At 27.2% G+C, this 22,192-nt stretch overlaps 1 protein-coding gene across 1 annotated transcript; it reads right to left on the reverse strand.

Moving 5' to 3' along the window:
• Positions 1–196: 196 nt before the first annotated feature.
• Positions 197–22,058, reverse strand: LOC128953753 (unconventional myosin-XV-like). The gene is made up of 31 exons (XM_054299273.1): positions 22,017–22,058; positions 21,914–21,960; positions 19,198–19,261; positions 17,567–17,676; positions 17,225–17,500; positions 15,754–17,154; positions 15,570–15,693; positions 15,226–15,486; positions 14,783–14,957; positions 14,483–14,715; positions 14,183–14,418; positions 14,063–14,114; positions 13,871–13,988; positions 13,509–13,770; positions 12,060–13,452; positions 9,536–11,548; positions 9,095–9,468; positions 8,930–9,023; positions 8,805–8,855; positions 8,617–8,737; positions 2,952–3,055; positions 2,721–2,855; positions 2,544–2,653; positions 2,331–2,481; positions 2,194–2,263; positions 2,003–2,079; positions 1,836–1,918; positions 1,207–1,607; positions 546–1,135; positions 345–479; positions 197–283 (listed from the first exon to the last, which is right to left on the reverse strand). The coding sequence occupies exons 1-31, from the start codon at positions 22,056–22,058 to the stop codon at positions 197–199; spliced, it is 9,390 nt and encodes a 3,129-aa protein (XP_054155248.1).
• Positions 22,059–22,192: the final 134 nt, after the last annotated feature.

Genomic DNA, 22,192 nt, shown 5'->3' on the forward strand with positions numbered 1-22,192 from the left:
ACGAAAACCAATAAAACATATTTTTATTAATATAAAGTATTTTTGGCACAAAACCCTTCCATTAAATTTAAGTAAAAATACATAAAAAAAATTCACATTATATATATATAATTTATATTTATATAAAAGTATAAAACATAATAATTTATAAATGACTTGAGAAACAAAATTACAATAAAGTTGTTTTAAGTATTTCCTAATTATTGCCATTTTCTTTGGCAGTTGTCTTGAAGTGTTGCTCTATTTCGATGTATTGACGGATCAATCGCGAGATTTCATGAGCCTTGCAAAGAGAAATCAATAATTAATTGTTTATATAATTAAATATTTTGCAGATTTAATACCTGATCTGTTTGTATTCGAGATATTTTTTGAATCATAAGATTTCCACATTTCATATCAAGAAATAGAGTCCCGTCTTCGGCCCGGACTTTTCGGGTGGAGATTACTTCAGAAAACGGATGTTTCCATAATGTCTCCTAAAATTATAAAAATATATATTAATATTTTTAAATAAATAATACAAAATTAATTATTATACTTACATGAGTGATGATATCAATGAAATGGACGCCTTCTTTATTGAGGGCAAGTATGTGATCGGGTTGTTGTTGTTGTTGCTGTTGTGTAGTCGAATCGGTTTGAATTCTCTTAACTGCAAAAAAACATGAACCAAATAGTGGCCACTTTTGCAGAATATCAAGACATTGAGCTTTTGCTTCGGTAGTGGTCAGAGCCGACATGTCATTCCAGTTGCTTTGAACCATTTCAACCCATTGCGGTGGACGCAGTTCTCTCATTACAAGAACTGGTTTTGGCAACAGATACTTAACTTCATCTTTGGTCGGCATTTGTTCCATATCTGCCGCCCTATGAAGCAATGATGCAATTCTTGCAATTTGTGGGACAACATCTTCTGGTAGTTTTTCATTAGGAATCACAAGCAATAAGCCCTCCAAATAATCGGGTGCGACCTGATTGAAGATCACTTCGATGTATAAGTGACTATCAAGTCTTAAAGGGTAATACCAAACGGATCGGCAAAATATGAGGTAAAATAATTGTCCGTTTTTTATAAGATCTGTGGTTACATCTAATATATATTCATCTCTATTTAAAGGCATTGTAAACGGATCTAATGTATAATAGTAAATGAAAATTAGAATTTTTGTTATTCAAAAGCTTAAAAATATTTAAGACAAAGACCTCCTTCGATGATACAGTAAAGAGAAAACTCTTCCATTTCGATGGCATTTCTAATGTTAAGCATTTGACAAATCTCTTCAATGATATCATTGACGACCGTAGAAGAAGCCGTATTAATGATTCTTTCAGTGCCTCCGGGAAGTCGATACATCTGTCTCTTGGAGTTTCTCCCGGCAGATATGGCAGCAATTTCTTCAATTGACGGCACATTTTTACGGCCGCCATATTTAAATGTCTTCCTCAAGTTCTTGAGACAAACATCTGCAGTGGCGTGAAAAGCACGCCTCTTATCAAAGGCAGCCGTTTCTAAGTATTTGAATAAATAGGGTCTCAACAGCTCTGAACTGTCAAAATAGGCGGCGACTATAGAGAAGAGGCGCCAACCCCTCTGACAACTGTCTCTGTATTTTAAAATCATTTAAATTAACATTAATTCGGTGTTTAAAACTGTTTTAAAACAATTATACACTCAATGAGTGTTCATCGCAACAGTTAGTCTTACAGATGAGTGAATTTTAAATTGACTTAAACTTCAAATATTATAATAGCTTTTTCAAGCATTTTTAAAACTAACAGTAAATGTCAAATTTCATGTCTAATTAATCCTAAAAATACAATCAATTGCTTACATTTTGGCACTTTTATTGCTTGTCGTTTGCTTCATAAGCTGACAATAGACTTCATCTCTGATTTGGGGATATTTGTGACAATTCTGTGTTTTTATATATAGTATAAAACACACATAAGTTATGTCAGACTTTAATTGTTGTAATAAATCATTTAAATAAATTCTCACCAAAAGTATATTATAAACGCAATTGACTTCCGTTTGGTTTTTAAGCATTGGTAAGTCTCCCATATATCGCATAATTGCTATGTTTTCACGAATATTTTATTTAATGATTTAAATTAAATGTTAATATAAAAATGTAAAATGCATTCAATGAAGTCTCAAAAATTCATTAAACCATTACATAAAAAACATACCAACAAAACATTCAACGGCTATCTTATTGAGCTCTGGAGACAATATTAACAATGAATTTTGTATCTGAATCTGTCATTTGAAAGTAAATAAGGAAATGATTAGATTTGATGGCAAATGTCTTAATATGTTTGAATACATTGGAGAACTTGACTAAGTTTGCGATCTCACTCCACGTCCATTCTGTCGAATCGCTTCCCTTTCCTTTCTTATTCTTCTTCTTTGATTTAATACTTTCAATCAGTTTTATTGAACCTCTAATTGAACCCTCCTTTGAACGCAAATCATATCTTAACAAAAAATAACAAAATAATTATAATAACATATAATTTAAAAAAAAACTAGTATTTACTTATTGATAGACTCTCTGAAGTTGAATAAAGCGAACTGAAGTAATGAAAACTTTCCATCATTTAGTTGTGAAACTTGTGTGATATCACTCTTAGAGTCGTCGAATTGTTCCTAAAAATTTTAATTGAAGATTGAAATCAATTTGTTTAAAAAATTAGAAAAAAATATTTTTAAATACATGTTTGCTTTCAATCCATAGTGAAGTCTCGTCGCGCTGAGAGCTCTGGTCATTGGATCTCATGTCGTGTCTCTCATTAATGTCTTTATGAATATTACCATTTGTGTGACCATTCATTTCTTCTCTCACTTCATCCTAAAGTCAACCAAAAAAACATATTTTTAATGGTTTTTTTGGTTCACATAAAAGCATAAAACAAATGAAAGGATTGACAACTGAAACGATGTATACCATTCTGTGTGATATATTAGTCACTTCCTGTCTATTCAATGGTACGACTAAATCACACGGGAATATACCTCCTTCTCCTGTTTCCAGTACACCAAAGAGCCAACCTATGAGTTGAGATAATCCATTAGACTTATCACACAAAACAAATAATTTAATCCCAAAACAAAAGTTGTGTATAAATTAGAAAACTTTTTTCTTAAGAAAGAAAATCTTTTTTCACAAATTTTTATTTTATTATTTAAATGGTTTGTCGACAAAATAATAACATTTAATATAATAGTTTATCGACACTATTATGTATATTAATAGACACTAATATATTTTGATTATTTCCAATCGCTTTCAATGGCATAACATTGAGTTTGAACACATAGTCGAAAAAAATTACAAATTTGCGATAATATGAGTGTTTTTCGTTATAACAAACAATTGACTGAAAGATTGTAGATTGAAATGATTGTTAGTCAGTAGTAGTATTAGTAGTGAGGGTCAACACTTACGAAATGCCTGTTCCGCACAGTCAGCCACTGGGAACATACAACTATTTTATAGGACCCATACCATAGGGCACGGGTGTGTGTGTACTACGATATACTGTTAACTATCGACTATTAGCCATAAAAGTTGTGTTAAACTACAAGTTTTGTGACAATCAAATGCATATCTAAAGAAAGCTTCATAAACTGTGATATACTCTATACTACTGTAAAGTATATCACTTGAAGTAACTATTGTTTGAGTCTCATATATATTGTATACCTTGTATTTCAATGACTTTTTTTATTCATTTAGTTTTGTCAGTAATGTCTGTGATCTCAAAATGCATTCAAATGTATAATTATTTGTTATACTGTATTACACAATCATTACATTACATTTTAATATTAGTTTTCTACTGTATATAATAATCTATATTAACATAATATTTATTGAAAGTTAACAATAATACTCTATCAATAATAAATAAGTTTTATAAATAGACAAAATTACTTTCTTCGATAGTATTGTTAGTAATCAAATATAGTAGTAATCAAATATTTTATTTTTGTTAATTTTAAACTATAAATCAAAAATAGTATAAATTATTATTTATTGAATAAGAAAAAATGTTTTTAATTTTAGTTATTTAGTAAAAATATATGAATAATTCTTTTGAAAAAATATATAATAAATTAAACAATTTTTATTATAAATTTCATTCAAAATGTTGTTTATATATATTTACAATTTTTCTAAATTTATTTTAAACCACTATTTTAAATATAATTTCATTTATATGTTAGATATACTAAAAATATCTGTAAAGATATGTTTAAAATTCATATTATCTCGATTTATATGATATAAATCGTGTTTTTGTGCGCTGAACCTAACCTTAATTATTCATAAATTGAGGTTACATTTGAAATTTTATTTTTAAACAAAATAATATCATAACATACATGATATAACGTTAAAAACTTTAAAAATACTGTACTTTATTAATGATTGTTTGTAATTGTTATTATAATTACCATTAAACTTATCGTCATTTGAAATGTCTTAAACAGTAATAATAATAACTAATAACAACAAAACATTATTGTCTAATATTGTTAAGCTATTTGACAAAATGTTTGACAAAATGTTTGATAATAACTCTATTAACATACAATTGTAACATAAAGTATTATATATAAATTATATATAATATTTTTATTGACTTTTATTTTATTTTTATAGTTGTATTCAAACAATAGATTTCAAGTTCTAATAATTTTAAATGTAATTCAATAAAAATTTATATTGTTTTATAATAGTTAAGTCATTGTTAATCAGATATACCTAAGATTATTACTTATCACAAAAATATAAGCTTTTAAATAATTATTTAAAAAAACATATATTTGTAATTATAATTATTTATTTATTTATATAATTAATTTAAATATTGTTATATAACAGACTATTTATTCTTTCTAAAAATCTTAAAATTAATCATTTTTAGTATTATTTTCTACTTTAAATCATTAAGTATTTGCCAAAAAACTGCAGTAATATAGTCATTAGATATTCAAACTCTTTGTTTTTTAAGTTAACATTTTAAAATTATAATATAATTTGTGTCACATCTTTAATTTTAATTTTAAAAACATTTTATTAGTTATTTTTATTAACAGGGTTAAGCAAGGTTTTGGATTTTAGGGGGGGGGGTAGACCGGGATAAAATTTAAAAAATTCTCGAAAAATCTTGGGGGGTATTGGGTGGGGTAAGATTTTTATTGCATTTTTAAACGGCAATTTTTTCGAAAATCCAAAATCAAGGTGGGGGTCAAGAGAAAATTCCCTAATATTCCTTTAAATTCCCGAATATTCCCATGTAAATTCGATAAAGTTCCCACAAGTTCCCGTATAAATTCCCAGGAAAATAGGTAAAATTTCCAAAAATACAAAAAAAATTTAAAAATTAATAAAAACATTTTAATAAAAAATAAAATAATAATGTATTTAAAACTTAAAAATAGTTGATAAAAGCATTAATGATACACTATGAGTTTTTTAGTATTTTAGTAATTTTTAACTTTTAAAATAATTAATTTTTTAAATAATACTTAAAGTTTATAGTTTATAGATATATATTTTTATTTTTAATGTTATTTTTATATAAATACTGACTGAATACTAATTATAAAATTGATTTTTTTTTAATTTTTTAGTTAAAATTTTAAAAAATATTAATAAAATCCTTGTAATATAAGTATTTATTGTTTCATTAACTTGTTAAACTATCTTAAACTTATATTTAAATTGTAATATGGTTACTCTTTTCAACAAATAGGTAATTTTTAATTTTTTAGATTAATATTTTAATTAAAATTATGTTATTTTTAGATGAGTATTAACGTTATTTTAACTTTTTTACTTATTTTTAATCAATAATTTGATTCATATAAATTTTAATAAACATAAAAACACATACTAAAATAGTTTTAATTAAAATTAAAATTTTTTAAAACTTAAAAAAAAATTCGGCGCCTTCGGCACCGAAATTTTAGGGGAGGTCATTTCTCCTCGTTTTTAAGCGACAATTTTTCCCATTTGGTCAAAAAGACTGGGGGGTAAAATCCCAAAATCTCGATCCTAGGGGGGGGTATTTTGGCCTTACCCCCTACCCCCTTACTTAACCCTGTTTTATTAACTATTTATAAATGATGTAATTTAATATATATTTAATTGTTGTATTTTGTAATTCATATGTCTAAGGATTATATAATAACAATAAATAGTCATTATTTTTGTTTTTGATATAATGCAAATTACAATTTAAATTCAATAGTAACAAACAAGTTTTTAAAAAATTAAATTGCATTTATCATTGATAATATAATATTACACAATTTTAATCGCAAATTAATTTGTTAAAAATAAATTAAACTATTTCTTATAAAACCTTTAGTTAATATAATATCTTAAGTGAAAAACTAAAGAGTTATAAAGTGATTTAATTAAAATAATATATTAATATAATATAATATCAATATTATCAATGTTGCATTAGATTAAGAAGATTATTATTTTATGAAATTTTTATATAAATGTGCATGCTACTTTTGGAAAATTATTAGTTAATACATTCTGTATCTTTCATTAATTATTATCTTTAAGTCAATTCATTAAGTATTTAAAGTTTGGTTTTGTATATTATGTATGATTTGTTAAAATATATAATAATTAGGAAATGTTATAAAATGAAAGGATGGGAATACATATTGTTTATCTCTCTCTCTCTCTCCCTCTCTCTCTCTCTCTCCCTCTCTCTCTCTCCTCTCTCTCTCTCTCTCTCTCTCTCTCTCTCTCTCTCTCTATATATATATATATATATATATATATATATATATATATATATAACTCATTCATTAATGTATTAAAAATAATAATTAAATTGAGGAGTTTCATACAATCACATTATATAAACATTATATAGCAAAAAAATCTTATGAGTGACAATAAAATAACCTAAAAAGTATCATTTTAACGGAAGTTATTTTTTTATGTAATAACATATTTTGATGTATAAATAAACACGGAATAAAAAGTCTATTAACTAGAAATCTGTTAAATAATAACAGTATTATATAATATATATTCTTATAATCTTATGGTAATTTTTTTTAATTTTAAAGAAAAATCAGTAAAATTATTTTTAATTATTTTATATTGATCCAAGTTAAGATTATGTCTAATTTACAGTAACATACATAACTATTGATATATATATATATATATATACAGTATATGTTAAAATATTATACTATTATTGTATTGATATATTGATTTAAGTGCAAAAAACAAAAAAGTTTCGTTAAAATTTTGCGATGTGTTAACCATTACAATAATGTTAAGATCAACTGTTGTTTTGCCAAATAATAGTAGTATTGTAAAAATGATTTATTTTTATTAATTTTTTTCTAACTTTTAATTAATAACTATTAAAAAGTTATTTTTGTTGATTTATACGTTCATATTAATAACTAGAGTTTCAATTTCAAGTTATTTAACTATTTTTTACCGATTTCGGAGAATGAGCTCATATTAAATATATGAGTATTTCATATAAAAAATAAGTAATTATAGAATAATCCTTTAATTTAACACAATTTTAGTGATAAAAATGAAAATATATAAAATTAGTAAACTGTAAAATGTAAAAAATGAAGAAAAATAAATTATAGTGATTTAAAACTATTTTTTAGGACATTTAAAATGACAGTCTATTTTAAATAACTATTGTCTGTTAATTTATATACTGTATAATATACAGTGTATATTAGAGAGCGAAAAGTTTCGGACCCGTACCTGATCTGATACCTAAAATCTCGGACTCGGACCTGACCTAACATAGGGTACAAATTTACCTGACCTGACCTGACCTGACTATGTCTGTCCGAAAATAATTTTATCAAAAAACAATTTTATTCATACTATACACTCAACAAATTTCTCTAAATTAACTTTAATTACTCGGTATTAACTGATCGTAGATCTAACTTAGATTCTAATAAAGTTAATATGTTATTATTTATTAAATCAAAACCATCATCTTTTGTAATATTTTATGTTTAATTTATACAAATATTTTATAAATAATAATTTAATAAATTTTGTGTTTGATTGTCATATTTTGTAATAATTGTCGTTTAAATAATGAATAAAATATTTTCAGACCTGACCTGACCAAAAAATTTTGGTGTTCGGACCCGTACCTGACCTGACCTGAGCCCTAACTTTTATCTGACCTGACCTGAAAAATCAGGTCAGTTTTCAGTCTCTAGTGTGTATACAAGTAATATATTGTATACTGTATTGTTTAATAATACTAACAATAATCTCAATAAAATCTTAAGTGTTATTAATTCAAGAATTTTTAATTTCTTTTATATATTTAATTAAATAATAAGTGAATAAAAAACAATTAAAGCAAAACTATTATACAAATTACAAATATTTATATTTCACATCAGATAAGCTGGGATACATTTAAATTACTGGTAAATATTTCAATAATTATCAATAAATTTGTAAATATTTTCAAAAAATAAATATTAAAGTAATGATAATACTGTAGACTCGTTATAAATATTGAAAAAGTTATAAATATATAAATATATAAAATATTTTGTCAAACCTTTATTTATTTGCAAATTCTTATTCTTGAGAATACGAATGATATCATTCTTCCTAATGTTGAGAATCGATGGCTCATCGCTGCTATAGTTTCTTAGAGCTCTAACAAAGTCTATTTGACTCTAAAATTGGTCACAAATTCATATTAGTTTCACTGATAGTCTTATAAATTATTCATATAATGATTACCTCTTGTATTTCTAATGCAAATCTTTCGATTAGACTTTTAATTTGAATTGCCTTTTGAATAAAATAATACAAATTACAAATAAGTGATTTGCTATTACAGTATACTTAATATTATTAGGTCATACTTTTGGTGATATCAATGTTATCCATCCGCCACCACTTAATAGTATCTGAAGAGTACAACTTTTTGGGATAATTACTTCGGAGATATCGTTTAAACTTTAATAAAAAAATAGTTATTTAATTATTATAATTATATATGAATATTGAATTAAATGATGAAACAATACCTAAGTTTATCTAAAACTTTAAGATAATCACAAATGGCATTTCTTTCGCGTTGGATTAATCTGACGCCAGAGTGAGAAATGGCCAGAAAATGAACATTTGGTAAATTTCTTCCGCCGGACACTGGATACAGACGAGCAAAATAAGTGGGCATTTCTCTGACCAAATCAATCAAACTCTTCTGAAACTGGATCTTAGGACAAGACGTTAATACATTGTCGGCATTAATGCCAATCGATTGAAGTTTTGATTGTATCTTAAATTTGTCTTCTTGTGTCAAACGAATACAAGTAACAGAAAAGGCGTCCCTAACTATCTGCAAGAATATCAAGTGAAGTGCCATTGGATTGTCAATGGTTTCTTGAGGAGAGAACACCTGTTAAACAATTAGTTTATATTAATTGAAAATTTAAATCAAATTAACTTTATTTAAAATTTCAAACCTCTTTCCTAACGTTTAATTTCCAATTGACTTTAGAGTAGGTAAGAGATGGTGAGTCGTTTGGCTGATAAAGTTTGGTCTTTATTTTATCTGTTGTTAATTGTTCTTCCCGTGAAATCATCGACAGTGGCGGCGCATCAATTGGGTTAAGAAAGTCATTACTTTCTTCAAAATCATTTCTGTCAAATGATAGTCTGTCTTGAGATAATGACAATCCAATTGGTGGCGGAGGAAGTTTGCGATTACGTTTAGCCATTATTGGAGAATTGGGTGCAAAATAACTACTGGAAGCGGCCAATGATGGCGGACCACTTGTCTGCTTATATAATGGTGTGTGAGTCGACATATTGATTGGTGGCGGAGGCGGCGGAACATTCATTCTTTTAATAGGTTTCGATGAATTCAAGTCATGGTTTATTCGAAGACCAGATGATTGATGATTCATATGACTCGAGGCAATGCTTTCTTCATAAGCAATACTATTTGTGGCACTCATCTCATCGAAGAACACTCTTTCGGGTTCAGTTGAATAACTGAGTCCATCGCCACACTCGGCCTGAATGGTTGAACTTACAGTACCGGTGCGTCTATTAAAAGGTCCCAATTCATCACGTCTTTCACGTATTTCTCTACTCTGAGTTTTCCTGTTTTTCTCTAAACGGTTCGACACATTCTTCGAGAAGTTGTCCGCATGACTGCTATGACTGCTCTCATAATTATTGAGAACCGGAACGCTTTGGGCATACTTTGAGTGTAGACTCTCTCCAGACTCGTCTCTAAAGCCTCGCCGAGCATTAGGGGGAGTCTTATTGCTTTCAATTAAGTTGTTATTATTTCTTAAAGATCCCATCAATTGTTTTTCAAGCAATGCTTTTCTCTGTTCAGATAACTTCTTCACTGATCCAACATTTGCGATGTCATCCATACTTCTGCTTTGCATTGGTGTTCTCTCTCTGTTATCTTTTTTTGATCGTACACTTTGATCGATTGTCAATTGTTCCAATTTAGCCTTCATTTCTGAACTGATTCTTAATTTTCCAATACTTCCCGGAACTACATTACGGATCACTTTTATCTTTTCTTCTCGTTTTACGAGTTTCTCCTGTTTATCAATACTTTCATTGTTTTTGTTTTCTTTATTTTTATTTTGAGGACTTAAAATTCGTGGTTCATTATCATTACTAGTATTATTAGTATGGAAACTAACTTCTTGTGTTACCTGTGTATCACTAAACTGATCCAATCTTTCTTCGTTATTTTTCTCGCATTTCTCCATTTGTTTTTTACGTTTGAATTCAAAGAAATTATTAGCTGGCAATTCATTTGTTTCAGCAGGTGGTGGCCACCGCCATTTACCGATACGGACAGTCTTAGCTCTTCCATAGGCATCAGTTGGTGACAAAGGTGGTGGTGGTGGAGGTGGAGGAGGTGGGGGTGGAATTGAGCCGGGAATTTGAGACCTAGTATTAGTGTCTTTATTTGGAGGTAATGTTGTTTCTAATAATGTAATATTTTCAGTGCTTAATAATAATGTTTGATTGTCGCCAATTGGTGAATGCAATAAAGGTATGGATGGTATTTGAAGTAATGGTGATATTGGAGAAAGTGAAGACATTGGATACGAAACATTTGGTGATGTACTCCCTATACCTTCGCCTGTTTGACCATTGCTTATCGGAGAGTTGGAACTACCAATAGATGACTGGACTAACAATTGCTGAATCTGTTGGTTTTGCTGCAGAAGTTGCTTCTGTATCTCGAGATTCTGTTGTAGTGAAGAAGCGAGGAAAGCCCTTTGTTGCATTTGAACCATTTGCTGGTGAAGAACCTGTTGCTGAATCATCTGAGATGTGTCCACCATTGGCACTGTCATACCCGCAATGTTTGTAAGACTTAATGGCGATGTCATTGAGTTTTGAGATTCATTTTGACCATCAGTTTGACTGATAGGACTATTTGAGTCAATGGTTGTCAATGTATTGAAACTCGAGTTTTGATTGTGTTTTCGATTTGTCTGATAATTAAAAAATTAATTTCAAATTAATTTTGATAATTTTTTTGTAAAGTTATATATATATATATATATACAGTATATATATCTAATCAAGAAAATAATAAACGACTAATAAATTAATATTGAAGTAGAGATAGTGATAAAATTAATATAATAACGTTAATATTAAATATAATAAGTTAGATATAAATGAAAAATAAAGCAAATATATTATATATGTAGTATTAATATTAAAATATAATAGTATAGTATTGTATGAAAATAATTTTATTCATCAAAAATAGTCTATTTATTTATATACCCGCATAAGTCGTATTTATTATATCATATTAAGTACCATCACTTATAAATACATTAGATTATCAATTGAAACAATATTTTAATCCTATGCACTCATATTTTTTATGAATAAAATTAAATGAAATAATTATTTATAGAAATAAGTTTAGTAAAAGATTAAAACAGTGATTATATAAATTTAATAAAATTAAAATACAAATTAATTATTTACTTCAAAATCATTATTTCCTCCGCCTTTCAAAGTGGACACTAATTTGTTGGTCTCAACTAAGCACTCAAATTCATTTGTGTTGATATCTAAATCATTCAATGGATTCATACTTTTGTGATGTTTTTGATTATTTGGCAAACAATTGCTGAGTTGAATATTAGATTTGTATTTTTTATAACTATTACCACCTTTTATTGATGCGGCCAAAGATCGGGCGTCACTTAACTCATCCAGATTTGCATCCAATACCGGATTAAATAAGTCATCTAAATATTGATCTAATTCTGATGTATGCGAAGGGATGCGAATGTTTCGGACGTGAGATGCGAGTGAAGGCGACTCTGATGTATCAGACATCGCGGAACTCCTAATTAAATGGTAATCACTTTCCCGACTAATTGTGCGGTCGATATAAACTTTAGAGTTTAGTGAATGTTTGTTGAGTGTGGGAACCTGTAGTTTACCCAAATGTTTCTGATATCGAGAGTTTTGTTCGATTAACTTATCGTTAAATTCAGCCAATTCTTCATCATTTCTTTCAATAATTGGAAAATCAATTTCATTTTCTGGAGATGACATTTCTGATGATAACGAAGAAGTGGATGAACGACTTGATGGTCGAATCAGATGAGACTTTCGTTGGTGTAATTTTTTAACAGGTGGTCTCTTCGAAGAATTTTCAATGTTTGGCTCAGCAGGTAATGGACGGGAACTCATATTTGTGGCTTTAGGTAGACTATCAGCCAATTGTGTAGAAGTATTTGATTCGTCTTTTAAGTTTGAATGACTTAATAAATTAGGCGAAGAGTTAACATCAGGTCCACTATCACTGCCTTCAGTAAGTGAAGCGGTTTTATGTAAATCAGTTCTGGAGAAGTATCTGTCATTGAGTGCCGAAGAGGCTAAACCCAACTCTTGCATTGAAATACTTCTTTTATTTTGATTAAGTTTTGATTTTTTGTCGCTACTCTTCATATGAATATTTCTTTTCTTTGATTTGAACTCAATGTCGACCATATTTTTCTCCGTTTCTGATTTGTTTGATATATATCTTTGATTCAATTTACTGGTCTCCGAGAGCTGTATTTCTTCATTTTCAGTAATTTGATTGTTATTAAGATATCGTTCATTAAGTTTGCTTTTCTTAGATAAACCCATCTCTTGTTCTCCGTTTGCAATCATTTGACTCTCATTTGTCTCGTTTGAAATGAGTTGTTCTCTCGAAAGAGATCTCGATCTTGGATTTACCTCTGAAGTCATGTCTAATTTAGTCATCGATTGTTGACTCTTATGACCAGTTTCTTGGGAATCGTAGTTAAGATTAAAAGATTGCATTGGTATTGATTCTTCAATATTCAAATCAAGTTTATAAATGCGCTCCGGATTGTGATATCTGAAATCAAATCATCAGATTATTTGTTGAATTGATATTATACTTAAAATACATACGAATTCTGTTTATCGCTTCTCTGTTTATTTCGATCGGCCGTCACTAAGAAGTAGCTTTTGTTGGCCGGGAAAGAACTCGGGATTTCCATTTGCGATATGACATCCATAACATAGTCACTGCCATTGAGACCATATATGTCTCCCTCGTCGTCGAGATCGACAGTCCATCCAAAGCTTGAGTTAATGCCTTTGACTCGAAGTGCTTCCGATGTAAATGCTTCGGCTGTAGTCCAGGAATCGATTGGGGCGTATCTCGTGTCACCTAAAATGCATTATTACAACATATCATATCATATCTCTAGCATTCCTTTAATATCTTTATGTCTTAGCTTATCAGTTATAAGTGTAAATTGTTTGCATACCATCAGAAAAGGTTGTCTCTAAGGCCATATTACACCTCTTTTTGTTGGCTCTCCATTCAAGAAGAGAGAGCGGGTATGTCCTTACATTCAGACTCTCAGACTTCTCACTTTGAAGTAACTGTCATCACAAATGGTGTCATCAATATTAATACCCTTATTATAATTATGTCAATTAATTGTCAAAAGATATACCTGTTTTTGAGTAATGGCTTTGTATCCATCGTATCCGTGATCCGACACATATCTGCAAAGTATTCATAATAATAATTGTTTAAACATAATATTTTATTAAATTATTTTATATTAACTCACTTTAAAATATATTTATAAAGTAAAGGATTGGGAGGAAAGCATGACAAACAGTTAGCTAACAACTGCCATCCTCTCTCATTATTGGCTTCATTGTCATTCTTCCATGTCTGATTACACAATTGGCACAGTATCTCATCCCTGAGCGCTGGGTTTGCCAAACCTTTTTGTATAATATAATCTGCTAAAACTTTTTCCTTTTTTCCGCACAAATTAATATCATTCATAAACCGGAGTATCTGTTAAAAAATTATTAAATTATTAAATTTACTGAAATCTAATAATCAATAATTATTGAAATACCAGTTTAAATATGGCCACTGATTCTTGAAAGTCTGTTTCATTGTTTTTAACCAAAAATGGTGTCTTAATTGGTTCCCTTTTCATACCCCATATATGAGCCCTGAAGTATATATTAGTAAACTTTGTGAACGCGTGATAATCAATATCTGCTGGAAGTCTCCATTTATATCGTATTTGTTTTACATCGCTATTAACTTTTGCTATTTGATGACTTTGATGTACACATTGCCAGTCTATTAATTATTTCAATTAGTTGTTTGTAATACAAGAATAACTACCAAATTATTGATGTCATTATACCATCGATTTTGGTGAATATGAACGCCAATTCTGCGGGTATTTCCAAATGATTAATACCAGTAACAGCTCTGAAATGTCGATCCAATTCATCGACATTTCTATTTGTTAACTCCTTTTGTGATTTTAAATCCGATACTCTCTCGGACTCCAATTGACGATATTTTAATGCTTTTAACTAAAAATATATATTATATATCAATACATTAAAAATATCATTTAAATAATTTTATATAAAATAGAGGTAATAATACTGTACTGTATAATACAAATACAAAAATCCAATTTTAGAAACAATTATTACTATATTTATATTATACAATAGTAAGTGATCACTTTTTTGTGAAACTATTTTATCAATATATGTGAAACACTAATAATTATAATTTTGTATTTTATGTGTTATAATAACACAGATATATAGTATATAAAAATATTAAACAAACTTTTTGATATTCAACTTTCTGTTTCTTCATTTTGAAATTTGCCTGCATTTTGATGACACTATTTCTTAAATTTTTGTACTCTTTTCTCACTTTATATCCCCTATAATATGATTGAATTCTTATAATATTTTTCCGATAATTACAATAACCACGACGTGTTAAATGTGATCTAATATATGATTGAATTTTAATAATCGATGAAATCATTATTTCTTTTCTCTCCTTTTCCAGCGATTGTTGTAATAATTCCTTTAAAAATATCTGTTAAACAAATCGATGAAAACATTATATTAAAAAATACTTTTAAAAATACAATTATTATAAGTCAACAAAAGTTAAGTTACTTTAGTTAAGCCATATTGATATTGTTGGCTATAGGAAGCAATTCTTTCTAATATCATTTTACAGACATCTTTAGATGATTGTCCTCGAGGTGTAAGTGTCTTACTCTGCAGTAAACATCGATATCTAAAAAAAGATATTTAATTATTTTCTAATATGTAGTAATAAAAAAATGTAAAATCAAACCTTAAGGCAAAAATTTGATATTTAAGTCTAATAGGAAATCCCAATTTGCGGATACGTATGGTCTCTAAAATCCCCGAATATCTCAATTGTTCCAAAACTACCGGCACTTCAAACTTCATTGAAGTCTTTTCATTGTTTGGTTTAATACAGCGAACAAACCATGGATTGCAAACCGACATATTATCAATCAACGATTGTAGTGAATCTTGAAATCGCGCCGAAACAGTGGCCGCTCTCGGCTTCATTGTGATGAATCTGCCGTCAGTACGACTATAGGTTTTATTGGCTTCAAATGTTTCGCGAAGATTTTGAAACATCTTTGAAATCATTGGCATTTTGCTACTAATTAACAAATCGATTACATCAGATCTAAGTGTATCCCTGTTTTTGTCAAGAAAGCCGTCAACTGAATACCAGACCTGTCCGGCATAATGTTTGATACCAAACTCCAGACATGACATACGCGGTCGACTATATAGTTCATTGAGTGCGTGATTATAGTGACACTTCTCAAGAAATGATTGATCCGTTGCTTTCGGAAAATTGCTTTCATCGTCGAGAAGCGACAGAATTCCGATCGGTTTTTTGGAAATTAATGATATTATTGACTGATTGTCGGGAAAACTCAATGGTTGCCAATCTATCTTTTCCTTTGTATACTCTAATTGTTCTAATTTGAAGACATGTCTAATAAAATGGGACTGAAGTGTTTCGTTAGCATAATTGATACTCAATTGTTCAAAATTATTGTCCTTAAAATTTTCAAAACCAAAGATATCTAAAATAGCGAGACTTGTCTTTTGGTTTCCTTTATATATCATTAAATTTACTCTTTGGACGAGCCATGAGAACAGACAAGAATATAGGGCTTTAGATATGGCATCCCTGGCATCCAATGCCTGATCAATATTAAGAGGTGAAACTAACTTCTCGTTTCTGGCTTCTGTCACCTTAACAGTCATCGCTTTGAAGATTCCATCTAAAGATAACTGAAGCAAATGCGAGACCCATCTGATCTCAGCATCACTTCCCACTTCGACACCTTCCTGTCCGTGTCTGAATTGTTTGCGATGAAAATATATATTTCCCAAATGAAGAACTGCTGCCAACATACGGAATATAGTGTCCTGTTCTTCATTAGTGAATCCAAGGACTTGCATTGCACTCAATAAAAATCTAAATCCTTCGGCATCGTCTTTACCATCAATTTCACACGACTGACCCTGATTTAAGTAAAAGTACTTTTCAGCGACTTGTAGACCATATTTTTCTTTCTCTTCATTTGTCAGTCCAGTTAATAATTCGTAAAATACATGATAATTGCGTTCATCCTGTGATTGGGTTACAATCCGTGACTTTTCTAATAAATATTCAGTAATTCTGGCGCCGCTTATTATACCACTAGATATCAAAACATTATATATAATTAATTATTATAATATTTAATTTAATGTTATTCTTATTGAATTACTCTTTAAAATAAATTTCCAGATATTTTCCAAAACGACTTGAATTGTTATTTTTAACAGTCTTTGCGTTACCGAAGGATTCGAGCAAAGGTGTGGCCTCTAAGATCTGTTCGGTAATGATATTACTCGAAGATTTGTTAACAGCAGCCAAATATTGCATCAAAAGTTTGGTATTTTCAGTCTTTCCGGCGCCACTCTCACCGCAAACCACAACAACCTGACCTTCGCTGTCGGCATTCATTTTGCTGTAAGCGCTGCTCCCGATGGCAAACAAGTGACTGTAATTGCATTTTTGGTTTAAAACTCATTGCTCTTTATAATCGGCACTAATTATTGTCACTTACGGGGGTAATGTTCCTAATATCTGACTCTCATATTTTTTAACCATATTTAGACCATAGATATCATACATTTTGTAGGGATTTATTGATACTAAAATACTACCAATAAATGTCTAGCATAAATAATTTAAAAAATAATTAATTAAATTAATAATTATTTAAACTTTATCAAAATTGATGCATAATTATCTAAATAATTTAATAAGATTTATATATCCATAAACAGATAAAATTATTGTAACTTATAGTATTAACAAATTAAAAAATGATTGACTACTTAAAATTGATATGCAATTAAAATTATATATGCAATAACAAAACATTTTATTTAAAATTATTAATCCTAATTAAACATTAATAAAATTGTGTGGAAACTAATTACTGATAAATAAATTATTAGAAAATTTTGTGCCAATCGATGAAAAAATTGTAAAAAATTTCAAAGTTAATTAAAAAAATTAAAAGTTAATCGATAAATAAAAGTAAAGTGCTAACCATAAAAAATTGGCAAAATTTTTATTCTTTTTTTTTTGAAAATTATATTTTATATACCAAAAGAATAAATAAAAACAAAAAAAAACTTTAAAGTGAATTAGTTTTTAAAGCAAATATAAATTATTATATATTATGTGATTCTCTCATCTTATGTTAAGACAATTCTTAATTTTTTTATTGAGTGAAACTTATAGAGAATTTTGAAATTTATTTTTATGAATTGTGTCAATAAAATAGTTTTTAAAACACTAACTATGATTACTATAATACGATATATAATATATAATATAATATACAATTTATTGAGAGATAACCAGAAATAAAAGGGTCATTGAATTATTTCGAGATCACGCCCTAAATTCTTATGTATGATATGAACATAAAACATAATTATTTAAATTCAATATATATTAATATAATATAATGCTATTAATGATTATTTAATAATGAATACTTAGAAGTACTCATTGACGAGTCAGTAAAGTTGTCCACAAAAAGTAATTATCACTTAAAACATATGTATATTCTCTTGATTTGGGAAAGTGCAACGTCTGTGTTATTTTCATAGTTTACTTGAAAACTACATTAAATCTAATAACAAGTCATATATATTACGTATATATATATATAGTATATATATTGCTTAATAATAATAATACCGGTATAACTGAACTCATGTGTGTTTTTAAATTCAATAGCGAGAGAGAGAGAGAGAGAGAGAGAGAGAGAGAGAGAGAGAGAGAGAGAGAGAGAGAGAGAGAGAGATCATTGATGACCTAAGAAGAAAATTTTGGCTTTAAGTAAATAATTTAATAGAAATTGCCTCAAGTTTTATACATTTTTTCTTGTCTAACATCTGAGAAAAATGACTTCCCATTTGTGAACATATTATTTCTATTAATAGCAAAATTTGTAATAAAAGTCACAGAATTTTTATATATCGTGTCTACAAATAAAAAATGCTTAGTTTCTCATACAATGTTATCAAAACAAACTCTTTTATTATGTGAATACACTTTTGTTTGATATGATATATAGTGTAATCGACACATGAATTATTATATAAGAAAATATATAACAATAATACCGATAGTGTATTACTATATTATAACTTAATATAAAAACAAAAATAGACTCACATTTATTATTTCTTCATCATATCGTGTCTTAATATTCCAAAGAATTGAAGTTTCATTTAAGTCACTATAAAAATAAACAAAATTTAATTTAAAATTTGTTAAAATTACTTTAATTATGTCAATTGTTTCAATTGATAACTTATTGTCATTGTGTATGTGATATAAGAAAAAATTGCCCCAAAAATGTATTGTAAATTTAATAATATTTTATTACTATACTATACACAGTTTAAAAGTATGTTTTCATAGTATTACTAAAAAATAGAAAATAATTAAAAGTACTAAAAACATTTGGTTAAACATTTATTATTTAAAAAACAAATATAATACAGTATTACTAATATGATTAGGGATAAAATATTATATAAACATATTTATTTGGTAACACGTATTTTACTCATAAATAAACTGCATATTAATGAAGTTGTGGGACCCGGACTGGCACAGGGAGGGGAAATGTCAAAACATTTGGGTGTCAGTGGTTTCAATATTTTCATACAATACTTTTTCATATATATTTAAAAATAGTAAACTTATTTTTTTGCAACAAAAAAAAGAGGCGAATAATTGAGTGAATAGTGAATAACTAATTGTTGTTTCCCTTTGAATGAATAATTTATGCGAAAATCGATATATAAATAGCGCGACATTTTTCTCAATACAAAACTTTAAGATTTCATGAATTTTATTAATCTATTATTAAATATAATAAATCATTGAATACACAACAAAAATTTGGATGTAATTTGTAATGAATTAAATTGTTTTAAATAATAACAACACGTGAGATATTTATGTTCATTATTTATATGGTTTGTGCAGTATATGGTATGTTTAAATTTATTTTATAATTTTATATAAGATATATAAAAACTAAAAATATTAAATGATTTGTTTTCAAATATATTGTTTTTATATATTCGCTTTAATATTGTTTATGATTTTAAACATTTAATCATTTAATTAAAACGTTTATTGCTATAATTTTAAAGTTAAAAAATTGTGTCAGTAATCAATGTCTAAACTATTTTTAGAAAATCTTTTGAAAATTATAAAACTTTGTTAATAAATATTATTTATAAATAATAAAATTTTATTGATGAATTGCAAATATTTTGCAAACAAAGTTCATTGAAAATGTATTTAAAAACTCGTAAAAATACTTTATAATTTTAAATTAAATATTATATTAAACAATTTTAAAATTCAATAAATAAAGAAATATATACTGTATAAATTATAATTCAATTTATAATAAAATAATTTTAGATACTTTTACTTGCAATTAAAAATCACAATTTTAAAATATTTCTAACTTTAAAGTAGGCTAAAGTTTGTAATACTGAATATTATTTTGTTGTTGTAATAAACAATAAGTTACCAAAAGTCCACATATTATATGATAATAAATAATTGGGATTTTTAAAAGATTTTATTTCAGATTTTTATTGCTTTGTTTTTTCATTTAGTTTATATTATAATAACAAAGAATAAAATTATTATTTTTTTTATTTGAATCACTAAACGAGTCGTTAATAAACTTTTGATTTGCTTATAAAATGAGTCAAATAAAAGGTTGTCTGTAGTTATGCATACAATTATAGCTTACAATATACTGAGTAATACTGTACTGTATGTAAATTAATGCACAATTAATTATTTAATATAAACCATAGTTTCTCATGTTATTCAAAACATTAATTGAAGACAATATATGATAAAATTAGAATAATCTAGAAATGATTCCGATTTGTTAAAAGATATTTTTAAATTACTATTATTATAATTTATAAACATTTATTAAATTATAATGAATCAGTTTGTTACCAATTATTATATTGATACATAATATACTGTATATAACTAAATACATATATAAATTTATTTAAGTAAAACTAATACAGTATGCCTTATATATGATAGGTTAGATAATAAAATAAAAACCATAAATTAAAGTCTATTTATTTATTTTAGTAAATCTCTTGAGAATTTGCTTAAACAGATTGATGATTGACTGTAAAATCTTTTGAGTGAATTAATAAAATACATTACACACACAGTTAGGTTATGGTTGTCTTTTTTTTGACCACCAGTTCCTCAGCTCAACCATTTAAATGTGTAATAAATAGACTCTCGAAATAAAATGTGGTTTTATTTCTTTAAGAATTTCTATATATACTGACAAACGAGTTATTCAATTTTGTCGACACTTATAAAGAAATAATTACAAATTATTTAAATGTAATTATAATTTCAATAAATTTTACAAAACTATTTTCAAAAATGAAAAATACATTCAAACAAAAATTTACTGCAAAAAAGTTTTCAATAAAATTTTGATGAGAAAAAATTTTGTCAATTGAATGCCAAACATATTCTCGTTTTATAAAATGCTTTAAATATTAATTATAATTTTTTTTTTGTAAAATCATATTTAAAAATCAATTAATAAGTAAAGTAGTAATTGTTATAATGATTGGCTTTGCGCTTGAATTCAATTATAGTAAATATATCGACATTTTAATTATAGGTAAAGCAATTGTATCTACTTATGGTATAATTTTGAATCAATATTTCAAACCAATTTGAGGCAAACACATAGACATTAGTTATAATTATATATTAATTTATTATTGATTACTATTTTACATTTTAAAATTTCAGAAAAAGGTTATGTTATTTTGTCATTTAGTTTTTTAAATGAAATACAACTTACACTAAGTCTACCATATCGTCGACCCCCTCGTCGGTCAGATCGGGAGGCTTTGAGCAAATGAGACAAATATAGACAAATTAGACAAATGCAGACAAATATAGACCATCTTTTGGTGACCTACCCGTTCCAGATCGTTGTCATCCATTTTATCAATTGATTCACTCAATTAATGACAATTATTAAAAGACGATTGACTTTACAAATATAGATGAAATAGTTGTGAGAACTGAATAGCACTTATTGGAGAGTATAAGCAAAGCTGTCGAAGATTTCATTATT

Source organism: Oppia nitens, unplaced genomic scaffold, assembly GCF_028296485.1.
Source record: "Oppia nitens isolate AA-2021 unplaced genomic scaffold, nextdenovo-longstitch-racon4-pilon3 scaffold23_pilon_pilon_pilon, whole genome shotgun sequence".
In the NCBI taxonomy this organism is placed as follows: domain Eukaryota; kingdom Metazoa; phylum Arthropoda; class Arachnida; order Sarcoptiformes; family Oppiidae; genus Oppia; species Oppia nitens.

Excerpts from the sequence above, each read along its gene's own strand:
- LOC128953753 (XM_054299273.1), bottom strand. The coding sequence starts at position 22,058 with ATGGATGACAACGATCTGGAACGGGTAGGTCACCAAAAGATG. Across the intron at positions 14,419-14,482 it reads CAGTGGCCATATTTAAACTG|ATACTCCGGTTTATGAATGA; the intron begins GTATTTCAATAA and ends ATTTTTTAACAG. Across the intron at positions 13,989-14,062 it reads AAGCCATTACTCAAAAACAG|TTACTTCAAAGTGAGAAGTC; the intron begins GTATATCTTTTG and ends TTGTGATGACAG.